At 39.7% G+C, this 17,501-nt stretch overlaps 1 protein-coding gene across 1 annotated transcript in view; it reads left to right on the top strand.

The window, feature by feature from the left end:
• The first annotated feature begins 7,940 nt into the window (after window positions 1-7,940).
• The window catches only part of LOC142215467 (fibrillin-2-like), a 116,922-nt gene continuing 107,361 nt past the window's right edge, over window positions 7,941-17,501 (top strand). Inside the window, exons 1-2 of the mRNA XM_075283698.1 lie at window positions 7,941-8,064; window positions 13,532-13,837. Coding sequence (XP_075139799.1) covers window positions 13,668-13,837 — 170 coding nt within the window. The 5' untranslated portion in view covers window positions 7,941-8,064; window positions 13,532-13,667. The remainder of the gene's footprint in view (window positions 8,065-13,531; window positions 13,838-17,501) is intronic.

Consider the following 17,501-nt stretch of genomic DNA (forward strand, 5'->3'; position numbering starts at 1 on the left):
TGCACTACCTTTTTTTGAGTGAAAATAAAACTCTACTATTGTTTTGGTCTAAAGAAACTGGACTTCGCTATGGGGCCCCACCATTCGTAGTTACGCCACTGACTTTATTGACAGCCTACATAGTAACATCCCCTTTATTGGCCCACACACAGTACAACACCCCCTTTACTGACCCTCATACAGTATATCGTCCCCTTTACAGGTTACCATCCAGTATATTGGACACTTTAGTGGCTCCCGCACGGTATATAGTTCCTATTAGGCCTCCAGATAATATTGTTCTCTTCTTATTGGCTCTCACACAGTATACAGGCCATTTTGGTCCCCACACAATGTTATGTTAGTATTGGATTCGACCCAAATTTTCCACAAGTTTCAGGTATGTCAAAAACTTTTTGGGGTCTCCTCATACACAAAAGTATAATAAGGTGAGGCCCGGGGAATGAGGAGAAATAGGAAACAGTTATACTCACCTTGCCTCGCCTCTCTTGGTCATATTTACAGCATCCCCCAGCATCTCATGGCCTCTTCAGGCTTGTCTGATGTTCGGTGCTCCCCCATATAACCACTGATGCGAAATCACAAGCCTCAGCAGTGACCTTGGGGCGCATGATGTCAGACACAGGTCAAAAGTTTGCTGTTTACTCACCTTCTCTGGTGCTGCATAAGTTCAGCCACTACTTATTCGATTATTCCAACAGGTAGCAGCCCATAATTTACTTACAATCCCCATGTATGGCCTTTGCTTCTGCCTCTAGAGTGCAGAAGCTGAAGAACATTGAAGCACCCTTTGAAGAAAGAAGCGTAGGGGAGACTAAATTAACAGGTAGTGGCTTAAAAAATGCTGCCTCTCAGTTTGTGCCAGGTGACGCCACCAGAACCTGTTGCCTTAAGGTGCCTCATGGGAGAATCAGCCCCATATATGGCAGCATAGAGGTTCCATCAGTTCTTACTATGCAATTTTTCTTATGAAAATAAGTTGAAAAGGGCTCTAAGGACGTTTCTTCTTTTACTGGGGCTTCACTCTCCACTGTACATGACTGCCCCAACTCTACAGCTCTTCCGCACCCGAAAGAGTAAGAGGCCAGCTTCAGAGGCAGCTGCAGACAAAGTGGGAGATGTCACTCAAGCATTGGGGGGTGGGGGGGGGCTACCTGGGTGGCCATTAGGTGCATTTATCTAAAGAAGTAAAAATCCCTTATGCCCTTTTTTAGGTTATTTGCATAAGAATAAAATGCAGCTTATTATGAAAATTAAGCTGTAATGGAGAATAACAAGGGCATCTTTGGAAAGCGTAGAAGCCGCCTCACAAGGTACTGTCAGTAGTCTGAAAAATCGGTATTTTCCCTTTAATCATAGCTAATAACATTTCCGGGAACTAACAATTAGCGTAAACATCAATGTTACACATTACATATTGTTAAATCCATGCAAAACAATAATAATATAGCAAGTATTGTGTGGGTATAACCTTCATGTATATCGCTGAAATAACTTGAAGAGATGATTCAGTTTAAAGTACTTTCTAAAGCTATAGCAGCAGTTCAGAAATATCTCCCTATCTTATAAAAATGAATTCTTGTCTGTCTGTCTGTCTGTCTGTCCGTCTGTCTGTCTGTACTCTAATGCGAACCAAACGACTGGACCGATCTTCACCAAATTTGGTACAGAGATACTTCAGGTATCCGGGAAGGTTTAAGATGAGACTCCAACTCGCTCGGACGTACCGTTGCTGAGATACAGCATTCCAAACACAGTGCCCCCCCCCCCCCTCCTTAGCCAATACAAACCTGCAAGTTTTTCACTCATATTCCAACTGCAATACACACGGTCACTCCACATGCACAACAAAACACTGATATCCAAACTGAGATACACGCATCAGAGGATTAGATACACAGATCAGCACACAGTATCACATGCCAGAGGATTAGATACACGGGTCTGCACACAGTCCCACACACCAGAGGATTAAATACACATTTCTGCACACAGTTCCACACACTGAAGGATTTGATACGTGCATTTGCACACGGTTTCACATGCCGAAGGATTAGATACAGGCGTCTACACACAGTTCCACACTCCAGAGGATTAGATACGTGCGTCTGCACACATTTGTACACGCCATAGGATTAGATACACGCGTCTGCACACAGTTCCACATTCCAGAGGATTAGATATGCGCGTCTGCACACAGTTCCACATTCCAGAGGATTAGATACGCGCATCTGCACACAGTTGTACATGCCATAGGATTAGATACACGCGTCTGCACACAGTACCACATGCAGTAGGATTAGATACGCACGTCTACACATAGTTCCACACGCCAAAGGATTAGATATGCACGTCTGCACACAGTACCACATGGGGGAGGATTAGATACGCGCATCTACACACAGTACCACATGCCATAGGATTAGATACGCGCATCTGCACACAGTACCACATGCCGGGGGATTGGATACACTCGTCTACACACAGTTCCACACGCCGTAGGATTAGATACGCGCCTCTTCACACAATACCAAACAGGGGAGGATTAGATACACGTGTCTTCACACAGTTGTACACGCCATAGGATTAGATACACGGGTCTGCACACAGTCCCACACACCAGAGGATTAAATACGCACTTCTGCACACAGTACCACATGCCATAGGATTAGATACGTGCGCCTGCACACGGTTCCACATGCCGAAGCATTAGATACAGGCGTCTACACACAGTTCCACACTCCAGAGGATTAGATACACAGATCAGCACACAGTATCACACGCCAGAGGATTAGATACTCGGGTCTCCACACAGTCCCACACACCAGAGGATTAAATACGCATTTTTGCACACAGTTCCACAGACTGAAGGATTTGATACACGCGTCTGCACACGGTTCCACATGCCGAAGGATTAGATACAGGCGTCTACACACAGTTCCACACTCCAGAGCATTAGATACGTGCGTCTGCACACATTTGTACACGCCATAGGATTAGATACACGCGTCTGCACAGAGTACCACATGCCGTAGGATTAGATACACGCGTCTACACACAGTTCCACATTCCAGAGGATTAGATATGCGCGTCTGCACACAGTTGTACACGCCATAGGATTAGATACACGTGTCTGCAGACAGTACCACATGCAGTAGGATTAGATACGCACGTCTACACATAGTTCCACACGCCAAAGGATTAGATACGCGCCTCTTCACACAATACCACAAGCCAGAGAATTAGATACGCGTCTCAGCACACAGTATCACACAGGGGAGGATTAGATACGCGTGTTTACACACAGTACCACACGGGGGAGGATTAGATACGCGCATCTACACACAGTACCACATGCCATAGGATTAGATATGCGCATCTGCACACAGTACCACATGCCAGGGGATTGGATACACGCCTCTACACACAGTTCCACACGCCGTAGGATTACATACGCGCCTCTTCACACAATACCACACGGGAGGATTCGATACACGTGTCTTCACACAGTTGTACACGCCATAGGATTAGATACATGCGTCTGCACACAGTACCACATGCCGTAGGATTAGATACGTGCGTCTACACACAGTACCACATGCCTTAGGATTAGATACACGCGTCTGCACGCAGTACCACATGCCGTAGGATTAGATACGTGCGTCTACACACAATACCACATGCCGTAGGATTAGATACACGTGTCTACACACAGTTCCAGACGCCGTAGGATTAGATACGCGCCTCTTCAGACAATAACACACAGGGGAGGATGAAATACGTGCATCTGCACACAGTACCACACGCCAGAGGATAAGATAAGTGCGTCTGCACACAGTACCAAATTCCGTAGGATTAGATACGCACATCTGCACACAGTACCACATGCCGTAGGATTAGATACCCACATCTACACACAGTTCCACATGCCGTAGGATTAGATACGCGCCTCTTCACACAATACCACACAGAGGAGGATTAGATACGTGCATCTGCACACAGTACCACATGCCAGAGTATTAGATACGCGCATCTGCACACAGTACCGCACGCCAGAGTCATTAGATATGCGCGTCTGTACACAGTTTCACTTACTGGAGGATTAGATACGCGCCTCTTCACACAATACCGCACGGGGAGGATTAGATATGTGCATCTGCACACAGTACCACACCAACAAGGATTGGATACTTGCATCTAAACACAGTACTACACGGGGAAGGATTAGATACAGCTTTACTCCAGGTATCCATAACAACTGATCACAGGTTTTTCACTGACATCCAAAATGAGATACACATAATCACATGACGCTTATGGACATACACACAAACAGCATACAAAATACACCAGTGCAAAATTGGACAATTCTTATGGGGCCACTACACAAACATAAAATGTAATATACCCGTGCCAAGCCGGGTCCTCCCTCTAGTACTTTATATTTTCAACTTGCATGTGGGACACCCAATATAGTGTTCATCATGGTATAAGCAAGATGTCATGTATGTAACGCTAGGTTCACACTAACGTTCGGGTTTCCATTCTTCTGGTCCGCTTGGGGACTCGAAAAATGGAAACCCTGTCTGCTTCAAAAGAGGTTACCCGCAGAAACCTGCGGACCTCATAGACTATAATGGGGCCCGCTTTCTGCCGAAAATCGGCTGAGAGAAACGTCCTGCTTACATATTTTAAGCAGAATGAGGGATGGAATCCCTGAACAGTCACACAACGCTAGTGTGACTGTAGCCTAATGTGTGTAGAGTTACATTTACTATAGGGCCTAATAGGGTATTTGGTTTTTTTCTTGCTGTTGTAAAATGCAGCCCATCGTACCCTGTTCTGTGCTTTCAAAAAACTCACACTTCTGCAGGTCTGTGTTATCACCAATATTTTACTGACTTTACTGAGGTATACTAGGTTAACAGTAGCGTTGTGTTTTCATTCCTCAGGTCTGTTTGCCAGACCCAAACAAATGAGAGGCGGACTTTTAAAATAGCGCTTACATACAGAGAACCCAGCGGACCCCATTGACTGTAATGGGGTCTGTCGTTTGTCTGTCTTCTTTCATCTGAAATTTGTGTCAGAGTCATTCATGCTGATGTGAACATAGCCTTAGTTACTAGTTTTTTCAAAGGTGGTTAACAATAGTTGCTCAGTCACAGCAGACACATGTTAAGGTTAACTACACTAACTTTCTGGCAAAGTGAGAGCTCCTATCCCAAACTGACAGGGAAATACAGAGCACTGACAGGTGGATCCAGACGGCATGGGAAACCCCTCTTTTAATAGAAATACTTTGCTGCCTACAAGAAAGCATTAGGTCATAGCATGCAAAGGCTACACAGAGCACAGCCAAATGGTACAACTAGCTTCCGTCTGTTCAGGACAATCAGGAGATATATTCACTTCATATTCACATTATACAATAAAGAACATGTACAGAACAGAGCAGAAAACGTACACAGTCCATCATGGGGCAGATTCAGCATAAGTCACTTACATAAGACTATATCTATGGAAATGGGCGGCTTATAACCATACAATTCTCATCTGGGCATGCTATATCTACTGTATAACATTCACATTCTTGTGCAATTTAGGAAGTTCATAGATGGGTCTGAGTTAAGGTTTGCTGTCAGTATTTTTTAAGGAGTTTAGCCTTGGGTCTATGTCTATTTGCTTTAGGATCTAGTTGAGGGGTCCTGTTCTGGGGCCTCTATTTGTTCAAGGTGTCTGCTCTGAAGTCAGTTCAGTCTGTGGTCTGTACTCATTTACATGCAGTAACTTTTTGGTAAGGTTTTAATTATTAATTATTATTAATTTTTAGTCATGGGAATCCATGTATTTGTTCTCATCATAACTGTTTTGAATTCATTTTAATGTCCTGTAAAAAAAAAAAATGAGGAATTCTTTAGGTCATTCTTTTTTGATCCAGCCCACTGATCCATTTTTAATAAACATAACTCGGATATCAACATGTTTTACACATTCGTTAAAAACGGATCCATTGATATCTATTGGACTTGTGTGTCTGTCAAAATAGACCTATATACAGTAGATTGCAATGGACATGTGAAAACACCCGTTTACTCTCATTGTTTTTAAAATGGCCATCACACTGTTGTGTCGATAAGACCTTAGCCTTATGTCTTGTGTGGTTGTCACATAATGAAAACCCAAGTTTAGGTTATGATGTTTCCATGTTCAGTTTTTTTTCATACAGTTTTTTAGCCAAAAATCAGGTGTGGATCATAAAGGGAAAAAAGTGTAATAAATTTATTTGTTTGTTAGTCTTGCTCCAGAATCTCTGTGGTAATGTCCATCTCCAACAGTCCAGAACAATGGACAGGCAATGGTAGTGTGAACCTAACATTAATGATGACATATAAGCAATGTAGAGTGATAACTGGTTGTCCTTACCTAAAGTAGTTGTATCTAATATAAGGATTTATGTACAGACACCAGATTCTGTCACAGAGATTCAAATGGAGTAAAAATTTGTGCAACAAAATCCCATACTTTAGTCATTATATAAGTGGTCTCCTAATCTACCCAGGGAGGATTAGAGCAGCAGATACAGTATGTAACAACAGTAGCCATTATGGCAAGACAATACAGCTGTTACTATATCCTTAAGTGATGTTTATAAAGGGAAATGTGTCAACACTGATAACCGCAGGTATCAATCAGGCGCATACATAAACTGTTAACTCTCACATAGACATGGCACATTCAGGGGAAAACAGTAGCCAAACACTAAATCAACAAGCAAATTCCTAGCCTCAAACTGCTGCATCCAAACAATTCATAAATGAATACACATACTTTAACTATTGAACTATTTATTGCCCACCACCAACACATATTAAACAATATTTTGCCTTCAGATTACCACTGAACATTTTTTATGCATTGGGTCATAGACCATTAACCAAGTGTTAAGCTCACCTTACTCGAAGGAGACTGGGATGGTTACTCATAGTCATCCATTATGTACAGTTTAGATGTGAGGGTGGAGGAAATGGGCCCTTTGTCAGATGTTTTCTTTAATGTGTGCAAATTGGGGATTTTATTGGTCCTCTGGAAAGTAATATGTTGTGTTGTTCAGGATTCCTGCTTGAAAGGATATTCAGGGATTTTTTCTTCATATTCAAAGCTGGGAACTGATCACGTTTTCAATGAACTAGCTAGGCGAAATGTTGAACATCACAAGCATACCTCACTTGGGGAAGTTCGTGGGTAAGGATAAAGATGTGTCAAGGCTAGGTGACACTCAGTACAGGCCAAACAGTCAAAACGCTGCATTTTTGCAATGTGGGGCTCCGACCTCAAGCTTAGGTCCCACATTGCAGAAAAGCTACTTTTTTTGTTGCAGATTTTGCTGCGTTTTTTTTTTTTTTTTGAGCCAAAGTCAGGAGTGTGTTGAGCCAAGGGTAGAAGTGTAAGAACTTCCTATATATTTCCCATTCCTTTTGTAGTCACTCCTTGGTTTTGCTCAAAAAATGCAGCAAAATCTGCAACAAAAAAGCAGCTTTTCCGCAATGTGGGGCTTCAGCCTAAAGCCTATGTCTGGCTTTGTGTATACTTAACACATTGTTACATTTTTCCAAATGTTGTCTCACCTCTTTAAACACATATTTTTGCTTTTTCAATAAACAAAAAAAATAACATTAAATGAGCTGATGAATCCTGGCCAAAATATGATTTATAAGGTTTATGTTGGAATGGATTAAGTGGAAAGCATTCTGGAATGATCTGAAACGAACATAGACTGGATCTTTTAGGTGATAATGTCTACAACTCAGTATCCCTACCCCCTCCCTTCCCTCTCTGCCTCCCCCCACTCTCTACTTCAAGTTAGAAACTTTTGGATGAAGAATGTGGGAGGTTTGTACTTCTTTCTGCACCCACCAGAAGACACTCCCCCTGCCCAATTTGGGTGAAGCTCTACCTTTTTCTCGCTCTTGTCCCAGGGAACACAACTTTACTCCTTTCTTTTCTGTCCAGTCTCCACTAAACAAAAGAACCTCTGGACACTTTACCACTCTCCAGGACCTGAAGGTATATACATACATATGTGTGTCTCTGCTTCTGGCTCTGTCTGTCTGATGGGAAGAGAACATCAGTCTTCTATCATTTAAGGCATCTTGGTGTTACAATCTGAGGATGCTTTTTTCTTAGGTTAACTGATATGAAGACACATTTTAGAATAGTATGCTTCTGCTGATTGAGGTTTGGGACTTAAGCTATTATTGAGATTTCAAGAGTAACTTTATCATATCTAAAAAGAGCTGTTGTTCATACCCAGATGTGAGAAGTTAGCTGCAGAAAGAAGGGGAAAGATGGTTGCTATCTGTAGCATGCTTAGAATTTGTCACACTTCATCTATCTGCATATCTGAAACATCTGGCTTTGCTCTATCTCCAATATTCGATTGCTGGGCTAACTTGTGACATATAGTGTCCTGAGCCTGCAGACTTCCACGAGTAGCTCTTAGTGATACTATTGACCAGGGCACAATTCTAATATACGCTAAGGACGCTTTGTTAGTAAGTCTAGATTTCTTCCAAGCAGCTTTTGTAAGATCCTGTCTTGCCGGCATATGTATACTGCCAAGGGGAGACAGAGGTTTTGAATTATATTTCTGCATTTTTTACTTTCTCTGATGTCTCTTTTACATTTGTCACTTTTTGAGCTTTAGATGATTTATATTGATACTTCTAAGATATTTAATCAGATATAATGTTGTCAGTCAAGTAAATGAGCAAATATTTGGCCATCAATATACGTTGTTGTTTTATAGTAAAACGTATAGACGAGTAGTTTAATACCTTTTTTTTAAATCTGTGTAAATGGATGTATCTATGCTCCTTTGTAATATCTGGTTTCTTGCCTAAGTACTGATGACTTCTTGTATGTTCCTATATAGTATAATACTTACCATTATACAGTTTATCATTCTTTAGTTTCACAGGGGGATAACATTATTGTTCACCCTGCTATCTCCACCACCTCAAGCTGTTTTCTATTCTTAGAGGAATAGTTTCATGTTTTTACTGCAGTCGATGCAGTTGACATTGATGCAGTGTAGCCAATACTCTATGGGTTGTTACATTACTAAAAACCCATCTAACAATGCCAAACCATGCTAATAACCCGTGTTTCATTCCAGGCAAGAATTCATATTATCTTTGCCAGTTTGAATGAGAGGATTTTTCTTTTCAAAAAGGGCGCGTTGCGTGTGATGGTAGTAAAGTTGAGATATTGTTGCCGTTAGCAAGTGGAAAACAGAGCTGTCCTGCATCTGGGAATTGTCTGAGAGCCATCCGGTTGGCTTCAAATGAATTTTGGCTGGGAGCAGATAGATATTCAGATATGAAAATTACATTTTAAGTGAATTATTTGATATTAGATTAGATTTTCGCATAGAATTGCTATGCAATATCACACCATTTCTGAGGTTGTATTCTGCCATTTTATAGCAATGTTTGCACATTCAGCCCCTTCGCGAATTGAAATACGTACTGTAGGATTAATAACTCAAGCTTCTATACACAGATGAGTACGTTATCTATCCTGTGTAATACATGTTGTAAATGAGATTTATACCAGTGTATGATATGCATGTTCTGTTCCCTACTGTGAGATTTTTCTAGTCTGTAGGAGTTAATGTGGAACATATTTGCCTTCCATGGTATTACAGTTACAGGGGATAGAGTTGGAGCTTTGTCTATCTTTGTAACTGTGCAACTATGGCTTTGTATTCAGAACAATACAAAATATTCAAAGCAACACATTTCTGGATGGGAGGATTTTTTAGTTGAGCAACATATTAATTGTAGTTTGACTACAATCTAGAATTGGAGCATTTTTCAGTGGACCACTTGCCATGTCATTGGTTTACAAGATAATCTACTCCTAATACTATGGGTGGGGACTGTCCTGTGGATTACACAGAAATTGCAGACTGATGGATGGCGGAAAATAGTCATTATGTATGTCTAGAAAAATTGCACTTCTCTATACAGTGCAAGCTTGGGCAGTGTCCTAAATAGTCTGCTCAATATTCAAGATGGCATGCAAGTGAATAGTATTCACTAAAATCCACAATGAAGAACTCCCATACTATAAAGAATATATACAGTATGAATATGTATATTTATATATAGCCAAATTCTGTTCACACTATTGTCATAATGCTTACTCTACACATTTATATAAGGTTTCTTCAGCAAGTCATAGCCTGCTCTATGGAGTCCATTCACAGACTATAGACTGCCATTAACAGCAGATTGCGGTTTACCAACTAATTCATTTAGGAGCCTATTCTTACAGCCTTACAAGTTGGATTGCTTGTGCTAAGTATTATTTTGTACACAACGCATTTGTGTTTGTTGCATTTTTCATGTGGTTTTGTAGCTTTTTTAATAGTAATAGGGTCTGGGTGTGGCGCTTTTCTTCCATAGCCCCCCTTCTTTTCATGCATTTGCAAGACTGGCTTCTTTCATAGTATTTTTGTAGGTATGGTTTATTCTAGTTTTTATAGTACGGTTTAGAAATTCCCAAAAAGCTTGCAGTTAAGAATAGAAGCAGAAAAAATAGAGATCATACAATGTCAAAAAAGGTTACTACAACAGTTTAAAGGACTAGAAGGACAATTCAGTGGTATAAAATGTATTCTAGGTCAATTACAAATATCAGTCGCCACTTAATGAAATCCTTTTTCTTGAGGTGGAGAAAGAACAGCAGAATGAATGACCTTGCCATAGTGCAATTCCTTTTAGGGAAATACGCCTCCTCTTTGTATAAGCAAACAGACATCAATCAATCTAAATGTGTACAGAAAAACAGGACCACTTGTCACACATCATTCTCACTGGATGAACAAAGGTCCCCTTTCCTCTGTGTAGTCAACACTTTGTGTACCATGGAAAACATTACAAGGACTTGAAATGGCTTCTTAAATGTTTTCTAAGAACTTTAGGGTTTTCTACATGTATGGGAAAAGTCACAAAATTACACGTCCTAAGGACTCAAGTAATATAAGGGACATTACATTAAGACAGGGCACATAACCCACTCATACTGGGATTTCTAAGTGCCATTGTGCTCCATTTAAAGGATTTATCTGGGATTTGAAAAACATGGCTTCTTTTTTGTATCAAAAATAGTGCCACTACTATCCATAGGCTGTGTTTGGTATTGCAACACGCAACGTATGAAAGCAGCCATGTTCTTCTAATCCTATAATACTTCCGCACTCCCTTTTGATTTAATGGGAGCACTGGAAATAGTCGTAGTACAGCTCTCAGTTATCTCTGGCACTCCCATTGAAGTGAATGGGAGGGCAAATGCGGCCTACATGTAGCATGGCTGTGGTCAGGCTGAATTAACAATGAGAAGAAAACAACCTCCATTCTCAGGATCAGTGGTCTCTCAACAGTCAGACCAATACTGATCAACTATTTATCCTTTAAATTGTGAAATAATATATATATATATATATATATATATATATATATATATATGTACACACACTGTTGAACTCCTTACCAAGACACATAAGACTGACCCCCACAATTACAGGCTTCAAGAAGGCCCTATTCAGTCTCTCCACTCACCTTCTGTCTCTATCCCTCTTCCCTCATAGATTGTAAACTCTTGCGGGCAGGGCCCTCCACCCTCTATCCCACTGTGCCAGTTGGCCACTGTTAGTATTATAATTGTTTTGTATCCTTTGTGTACCATATGTAAACCCTCAAATGTAAAGCACCATAGAGTTAATAGTGCTATACACATAAATAATAATAATAACCCAAATACTTATCTCCTACTAATTCTAAGTTATATGTCCTACTAGTCCAGAGTTGTATTCACAATTCTATTCACAAACTTATTGTCAGCCTTGTCCCTTATTTGAGGCCCTAAAATGCAGTCTTATTGTATATTAGCCAACTATACTACATAGTTTTAACATGACAATTGCCTCTGTATAGATACCAAAGGGGTAACTTGAAAATCATGGGCCCCTATGCAAAATATTTAACAGGGCCACCACTTGTCATGTGTTATCTATAAAAAGGGAGTTTTCTTAGGCTGCAGGAGGCCTTTGAGCTCCTTGAGGGGCGGTTGCTAGTATTATCAGACCGAGCACTGTGACTGGCATTGTAGCAGGAGTGGTTAAAAGAAGCATATTGAAGCGTGGATCATATGAAAAAACATTTCCTTAAGATTATACTATGGAAAATATATATGCATGGTTGGACATAATTATTTTTGCAAATGTTCTTCACATACAAATTGGTTATAACTATGCTTAGTTGCACCATTTCACATATGCCTAACATACCCACAATGGGAATTGCAAATATTACAATTTCATACCCTTCAATTTCATAATTGTACAGGTTCATATCATAACTCATGATGTATAGATGTCAATGTATCATAAGCCACAACCTCAGACTCTTTGATCCCTAGGGTACTGTACACATCAGACTCAATCCATTCACACACAACCAAGATGGATACAATACATATATCACATCAAACAGATGCATGTTACATATATCATACAAAATGCACAGTAAACAACTCAGTTCATGTCTCTGATATATTCAATCATGCTGCTATGACCACATCCTTGTGCTGTTTTGAAGGAAACCATATCTCAAAAATTGGACTCCCAACAGCATCAGTTAAATCAGTTTTATTGTCTAAAAATATTAACTACCTATCCTAAAGATAATTCACTAATTTCAGACCCGCATTAGATGTTCTCAGCAGCTGAAACTCAGAGAATAGAGCAGGAAGCAGACAGCTCTGTTCTCTATGTAGTGGCAGAACTGAGACACTGCAGCTTACCTGGTATAAATTACATGTTAAATATGATCATTTGTCCAAAGCTAGATAGGGTGTAGTCAAAATAGGCAAGTTTGTGCTGAAAAAGTGGGTCAGCCAAGATGCTGAAAAAGTGGTCAGATGTATTGCATAATCTATAATGGCATGTGTAGGTTGCTGTTGGGATGTCCAGTCATTGGTTATCTAGTTCATCCAGTAATGTTTGTCAGAAAGTGTAGTAGTAATGGCCCAAGCCGGCTTCTGGGCATATTTTTGGTGCCAATCATTTTTTCAAACAAATTGTATTAGATTACATCAGTCTGTTCCATGTGGCGTGAATATCTTATTGAGGTAAAACCTTGTCTTTTTGCACCCTCAAATTAATGACCATGCCTCTTAAAATCAATGTGTCCAACATATTGATTGGTTTCTGGAGGTTTTTAAAAATAATACTCATGTTAACTACTATGTACACTCTTATGGTGTGCTTGGGCTTTGAACAGTTATACAATGGGGAATATTCCTGAATACGTCACAGACATGATTCAAACAGAGCCTAAGGCAATTTTTTTTATTAATACAATGCTGCTAGTTTTTGTTATTTAAATATTATCTGTATTAAGATTTAGGTCCATCTTTGCATCATTGTGATCTTAATAAAACCATTAAATGTAATTTTCTATTGCAGCCTCTGCAGGAGTGCATCAGGACTGGAGATCTCTATGCTCAGGAACACAGTCAAACCTCTTTCACCTAAATAACGGCAACAAGATATCAAGACAAGTAATTAGGGAGATTGGACAACATCTTCAACCCCTATCATCATGGGGGTAATATGGCTGGCCAAATTTATGCTGGGATGTACAGCACTGTGGTATGTGGAGCAAGCTCAGGGCCAGCTGGAACTTGGCGACCAGCAAGTGGACAGGTTTGCTGGCTATGAAGACAGGCAAGCACTCAGGGTGAGAAGAAGAGGACAAGACACTTTAAGAGGGTATGTATTTTATATTTAAGCCATTTGAATTACAATAATAAATTATTGGTTATATAACAATTCAACCAAATAGTTACTGCTGTTGTCCTTATTGAGATATTACATTATTATTTGCTCATTCTGTGTGAATTCAATTTCTGATTTAAATTTCCCAAACTCATTAGACTACTATTTTCCATATAGTCAGTTGTGAACCCTGGGGTCCATTTGAAGATCCCTAGGGGTGGTTGCGTGCTAATCATTGGCCTCAGTGCTCACAGGCATTGACCTAGCAGGTTACATATTCATTAATTTTACACCTACATGTAACACAATAAAAATGCATTGCCAGAGGTTATGTGATAGACTAATGGAGACAAAGTATAAGAAGCCTAAGCAGGGGTAGATAAGATAAGATAGATTGGGGTAGATAAAATAAGTTTTGTCTTTGGGTATTCAAGATCATTGGTTCTTCTGAAAACTTTAATCATGTTGTTACTGAATAAACTCATGGATCCCATGTGAATAAACCAGGAACTGGACAATTGTTTTACACATTGACTCACATTCCCCAATTTGTCTATAGTTCACATTTTTAGAGAATTTACATTTGATTACAGGTTTACTGAGCACTGTGTCCAAAAGATTGTTAATAAAATATGTTACAATCTCAATTTTATCCTTCAAAAGCATGAAATCTCAATAAATCCCACAAGGACTTGGGCTTCTATGACATCAGAGACCAAAGAAAGCAGTCGGGTTACACCTTTCTGAAGCCATGTCTGTTCTATGCAGACTACTAACCTAAAATCTTAAAAATGCATCAAACTTTTCCAGCAAGGGTGCCAAAAGATTTCTACTGCATAAGCATGGCGATCCCCAGCGAGGCTGTTAAAACAGAACTGGTGTATGCAGTCATTACACCTGGAAACATTTACATGTGTAGAAAATGTATCTGCTAAACATCAGGCAAGGGTGGAGCAGAGGGATAAAATCATCGATTTCTTTCAGTTCTTTGTAACATAAAGCAGTTTTTTTTGGATTGTTTTGCGGTTTCAAAGATTAATTTGTACTTAGTGAAAATGTTGTCTCCATCAGTCTCACTCTACAGGATGCCTGTCTGCATTGCAGTTACAAAGAAGGTATTGTTGAATATACAATGTCACTCCCATAAGTATAATATCAATGCTTTTATTGTACTTGAGCTTAGCATTGGTCTGGCCACTCTCTTTCCAGAGGCATCCGTTGAACATGGCATCACTCTGGTACCTGACATAAGATAGCACATTAGTAGACTATGTGGAATGAAAGATCACATATTATCAATACAAAGATTTAACAACTGCTACAAAAACTACATTTGATCATATTTTTACAGAGAGGCATAGACTAGAGATGAGCAAACACTATTCGAAACTGCCGTTTCGAATAGCACACTCCCATAGGAGTGAATAGAAGCGGCCATTCATTGCTATGGGTGCGTGCTATTTGAAATGGCAGTTTCGAATAGTGTTCGCTCATCTCTAGTACAGACATTATAAAAAAATGTAAATTTTTTGAACAAGACCCAAGTCTATTTAGCCTAGACCACATTTATCTCTTTGATATGTAAATCCCCAAAAAGCACTCAGTAAGTCTTTGTTGTCTACCAATATGTTTTGTCTGCTTCTATAATACAAAATTTAATTTATATAGCGCCAATATATTCCGCAGCGCTGTATAATTTGTGGGGTTCAACTACAGACAAAAAGATACATTACAAAGAAGTAGTCACTTCACACAATGGGACTGAGGGCCCTGCTCGCAAGAGCTTACAATATATTGGGTAGAGGGTTGACACAAGAGGTAACAGGGGCGGTATCAGAGGTAGCATTGGTTGTACAGAGGTCAGACAATTTTTTAATAGAGGTTACTGTCATTACACAGACATAAAGCTGTATGAGCCATCACCAGTCATGTCCTTTAATGTGTAGATGGTGCCTGGACATATAAAGTTAGCCCGAAAAGGCATCATATCGCGTGGGGTAATGTGGGAGCGGGAATAGAGGAGGGTTTGTTTTAGGGATTCTAATTATGGTACAGAAGGTTTTACATTAGGAATTGTGATAGGCCTGTCTGAAAAGATGCGTCTTTAGTTTGCGCTTGAAGCTGTAGAAATTGGAAGTTAATCTAATTCTCCAGGATATAGCATTCCAGAGAAGTGGTGCAACTCAGGAGAAGTCTTGTATACAACCGTCTTTAGTGAGATATTCTAGTAGGCCTTGTCATAGATCACAGAACTAAAGACACATTATTTACACATAATCATTTTCACTGATGCTTTCCAAAAATCTAATATGTTCAACTTGAAAAGGTGTCTCTAGATACAATCTGTGTAAAATCTAAATTAGGTATAAGCACAATACATAGTACTTGGCTATACATATCCTGTATCGATCCCGAGTAGTAGCATGTTTTATAACCTTTTTTCATTCACAACACCATTTCTGCAGTTAGTGTGAAGGATTGGCACTTGTGGTTTGTATCCTTGAAAGTACAGTATTGTCTTTACACTAGACAGTTATCGTGTTTGAGATATACACTGAAAGCTAAAATTTTGAGGGACCATAGAGATGAAGCATACATCACTTAATCCCTGCTCTGTCTATACACCATAAATGTAACAAAGTGTGACCAAAAGCAAGGACCTCCAGACTGCTAATATTTTTCTACTTGAGGTTTCTGCTGGTGCTGTGAGGCATGACCAGATGATCCTATCTCTGATCTCGTGAAATACCTGAGGGCTTTCAAATTCCTGCCCCTATAATGTGAGAGTATAATTGTGTCTTGCCAATAGTCTTTCTTCTTAGAATGTTTAGTTTTGACTAAATTAAATGTGTTCAGACTGATCTTATGGGTTCAAGAATCCTAGATATGAAAAGATTATTTACATTCCGATCATGTAATTATGACAGTTCAATACAAGGTGCTGTAAAAGGAATTACCAATATTTGGGGGGAAAAAGTTTCAAAACTGAATTTATTCTGAGTGTCCAAAAAAAAATAAATCAGGGGGTGATGCAGTAGAGAGGTTATGCATATAAGGCAAGGAGGCAATGAAAGTTTTGTGCCTAGTGGCGCTTTTTCAAGCCTCACATTTGAGGCGTTGAAGCTTCTATCTTGCTTTGGCATTTATTCCTTGATTGTCATCTAGGCAATCTTATTTGTGAAGGCCCTTTTCTAGTATAGACCATTCATGCTCAGACCTTAATAAAATTGAATCCTGAGGTAAGAACAGTAAAGGGGGTCCTTATAGTGCATTCAGGGTATTAGCCTTAGAACATCTCATTAGTAAGCCCCTTACATGTAGTGTAGTCTAAAAGACACTACTATTGTAAGTAGCAATGTTAACCCTGTAACTGTGTAGCTATATATAGTATACAGTGGGGGCTAGGATCTACTCATGTTCAACCAGTCATATGTAATCAAATAATATTTTCTTAAGACGAAAAAAAATTGTATGTGTCTGTGTATTCCCACTATTCCATTGAGTATTGCTACCATTTTGTAACAACCAGAGTTGAAGTTTGTGGACGCTAAAGCAAAATTTGTAAAGGAGCCTCTATCTACCTTGTGCCATTTAGAATACTGCTATATTTTATGTTACATGGGGACCATTAGGCCCATTCAGGGTCCAGTGCCTGGTA

The sequence above is a fragment of the Leptodactylus fuscus genome, chromosome 1, assembly GCF_031893055.1.
Source record: "Leptodactylus fuscus isolate aLepFus1 chromosome 1, aLepFus1.hap2, whole genome shotgun sequence".
Taxonomy (NCBI): Eukaryota; Metazoa; Chordata; class Amphibia; order Anura; family Leptodactylidae; genus Leptodactylus; species Leptodactylus fuscus.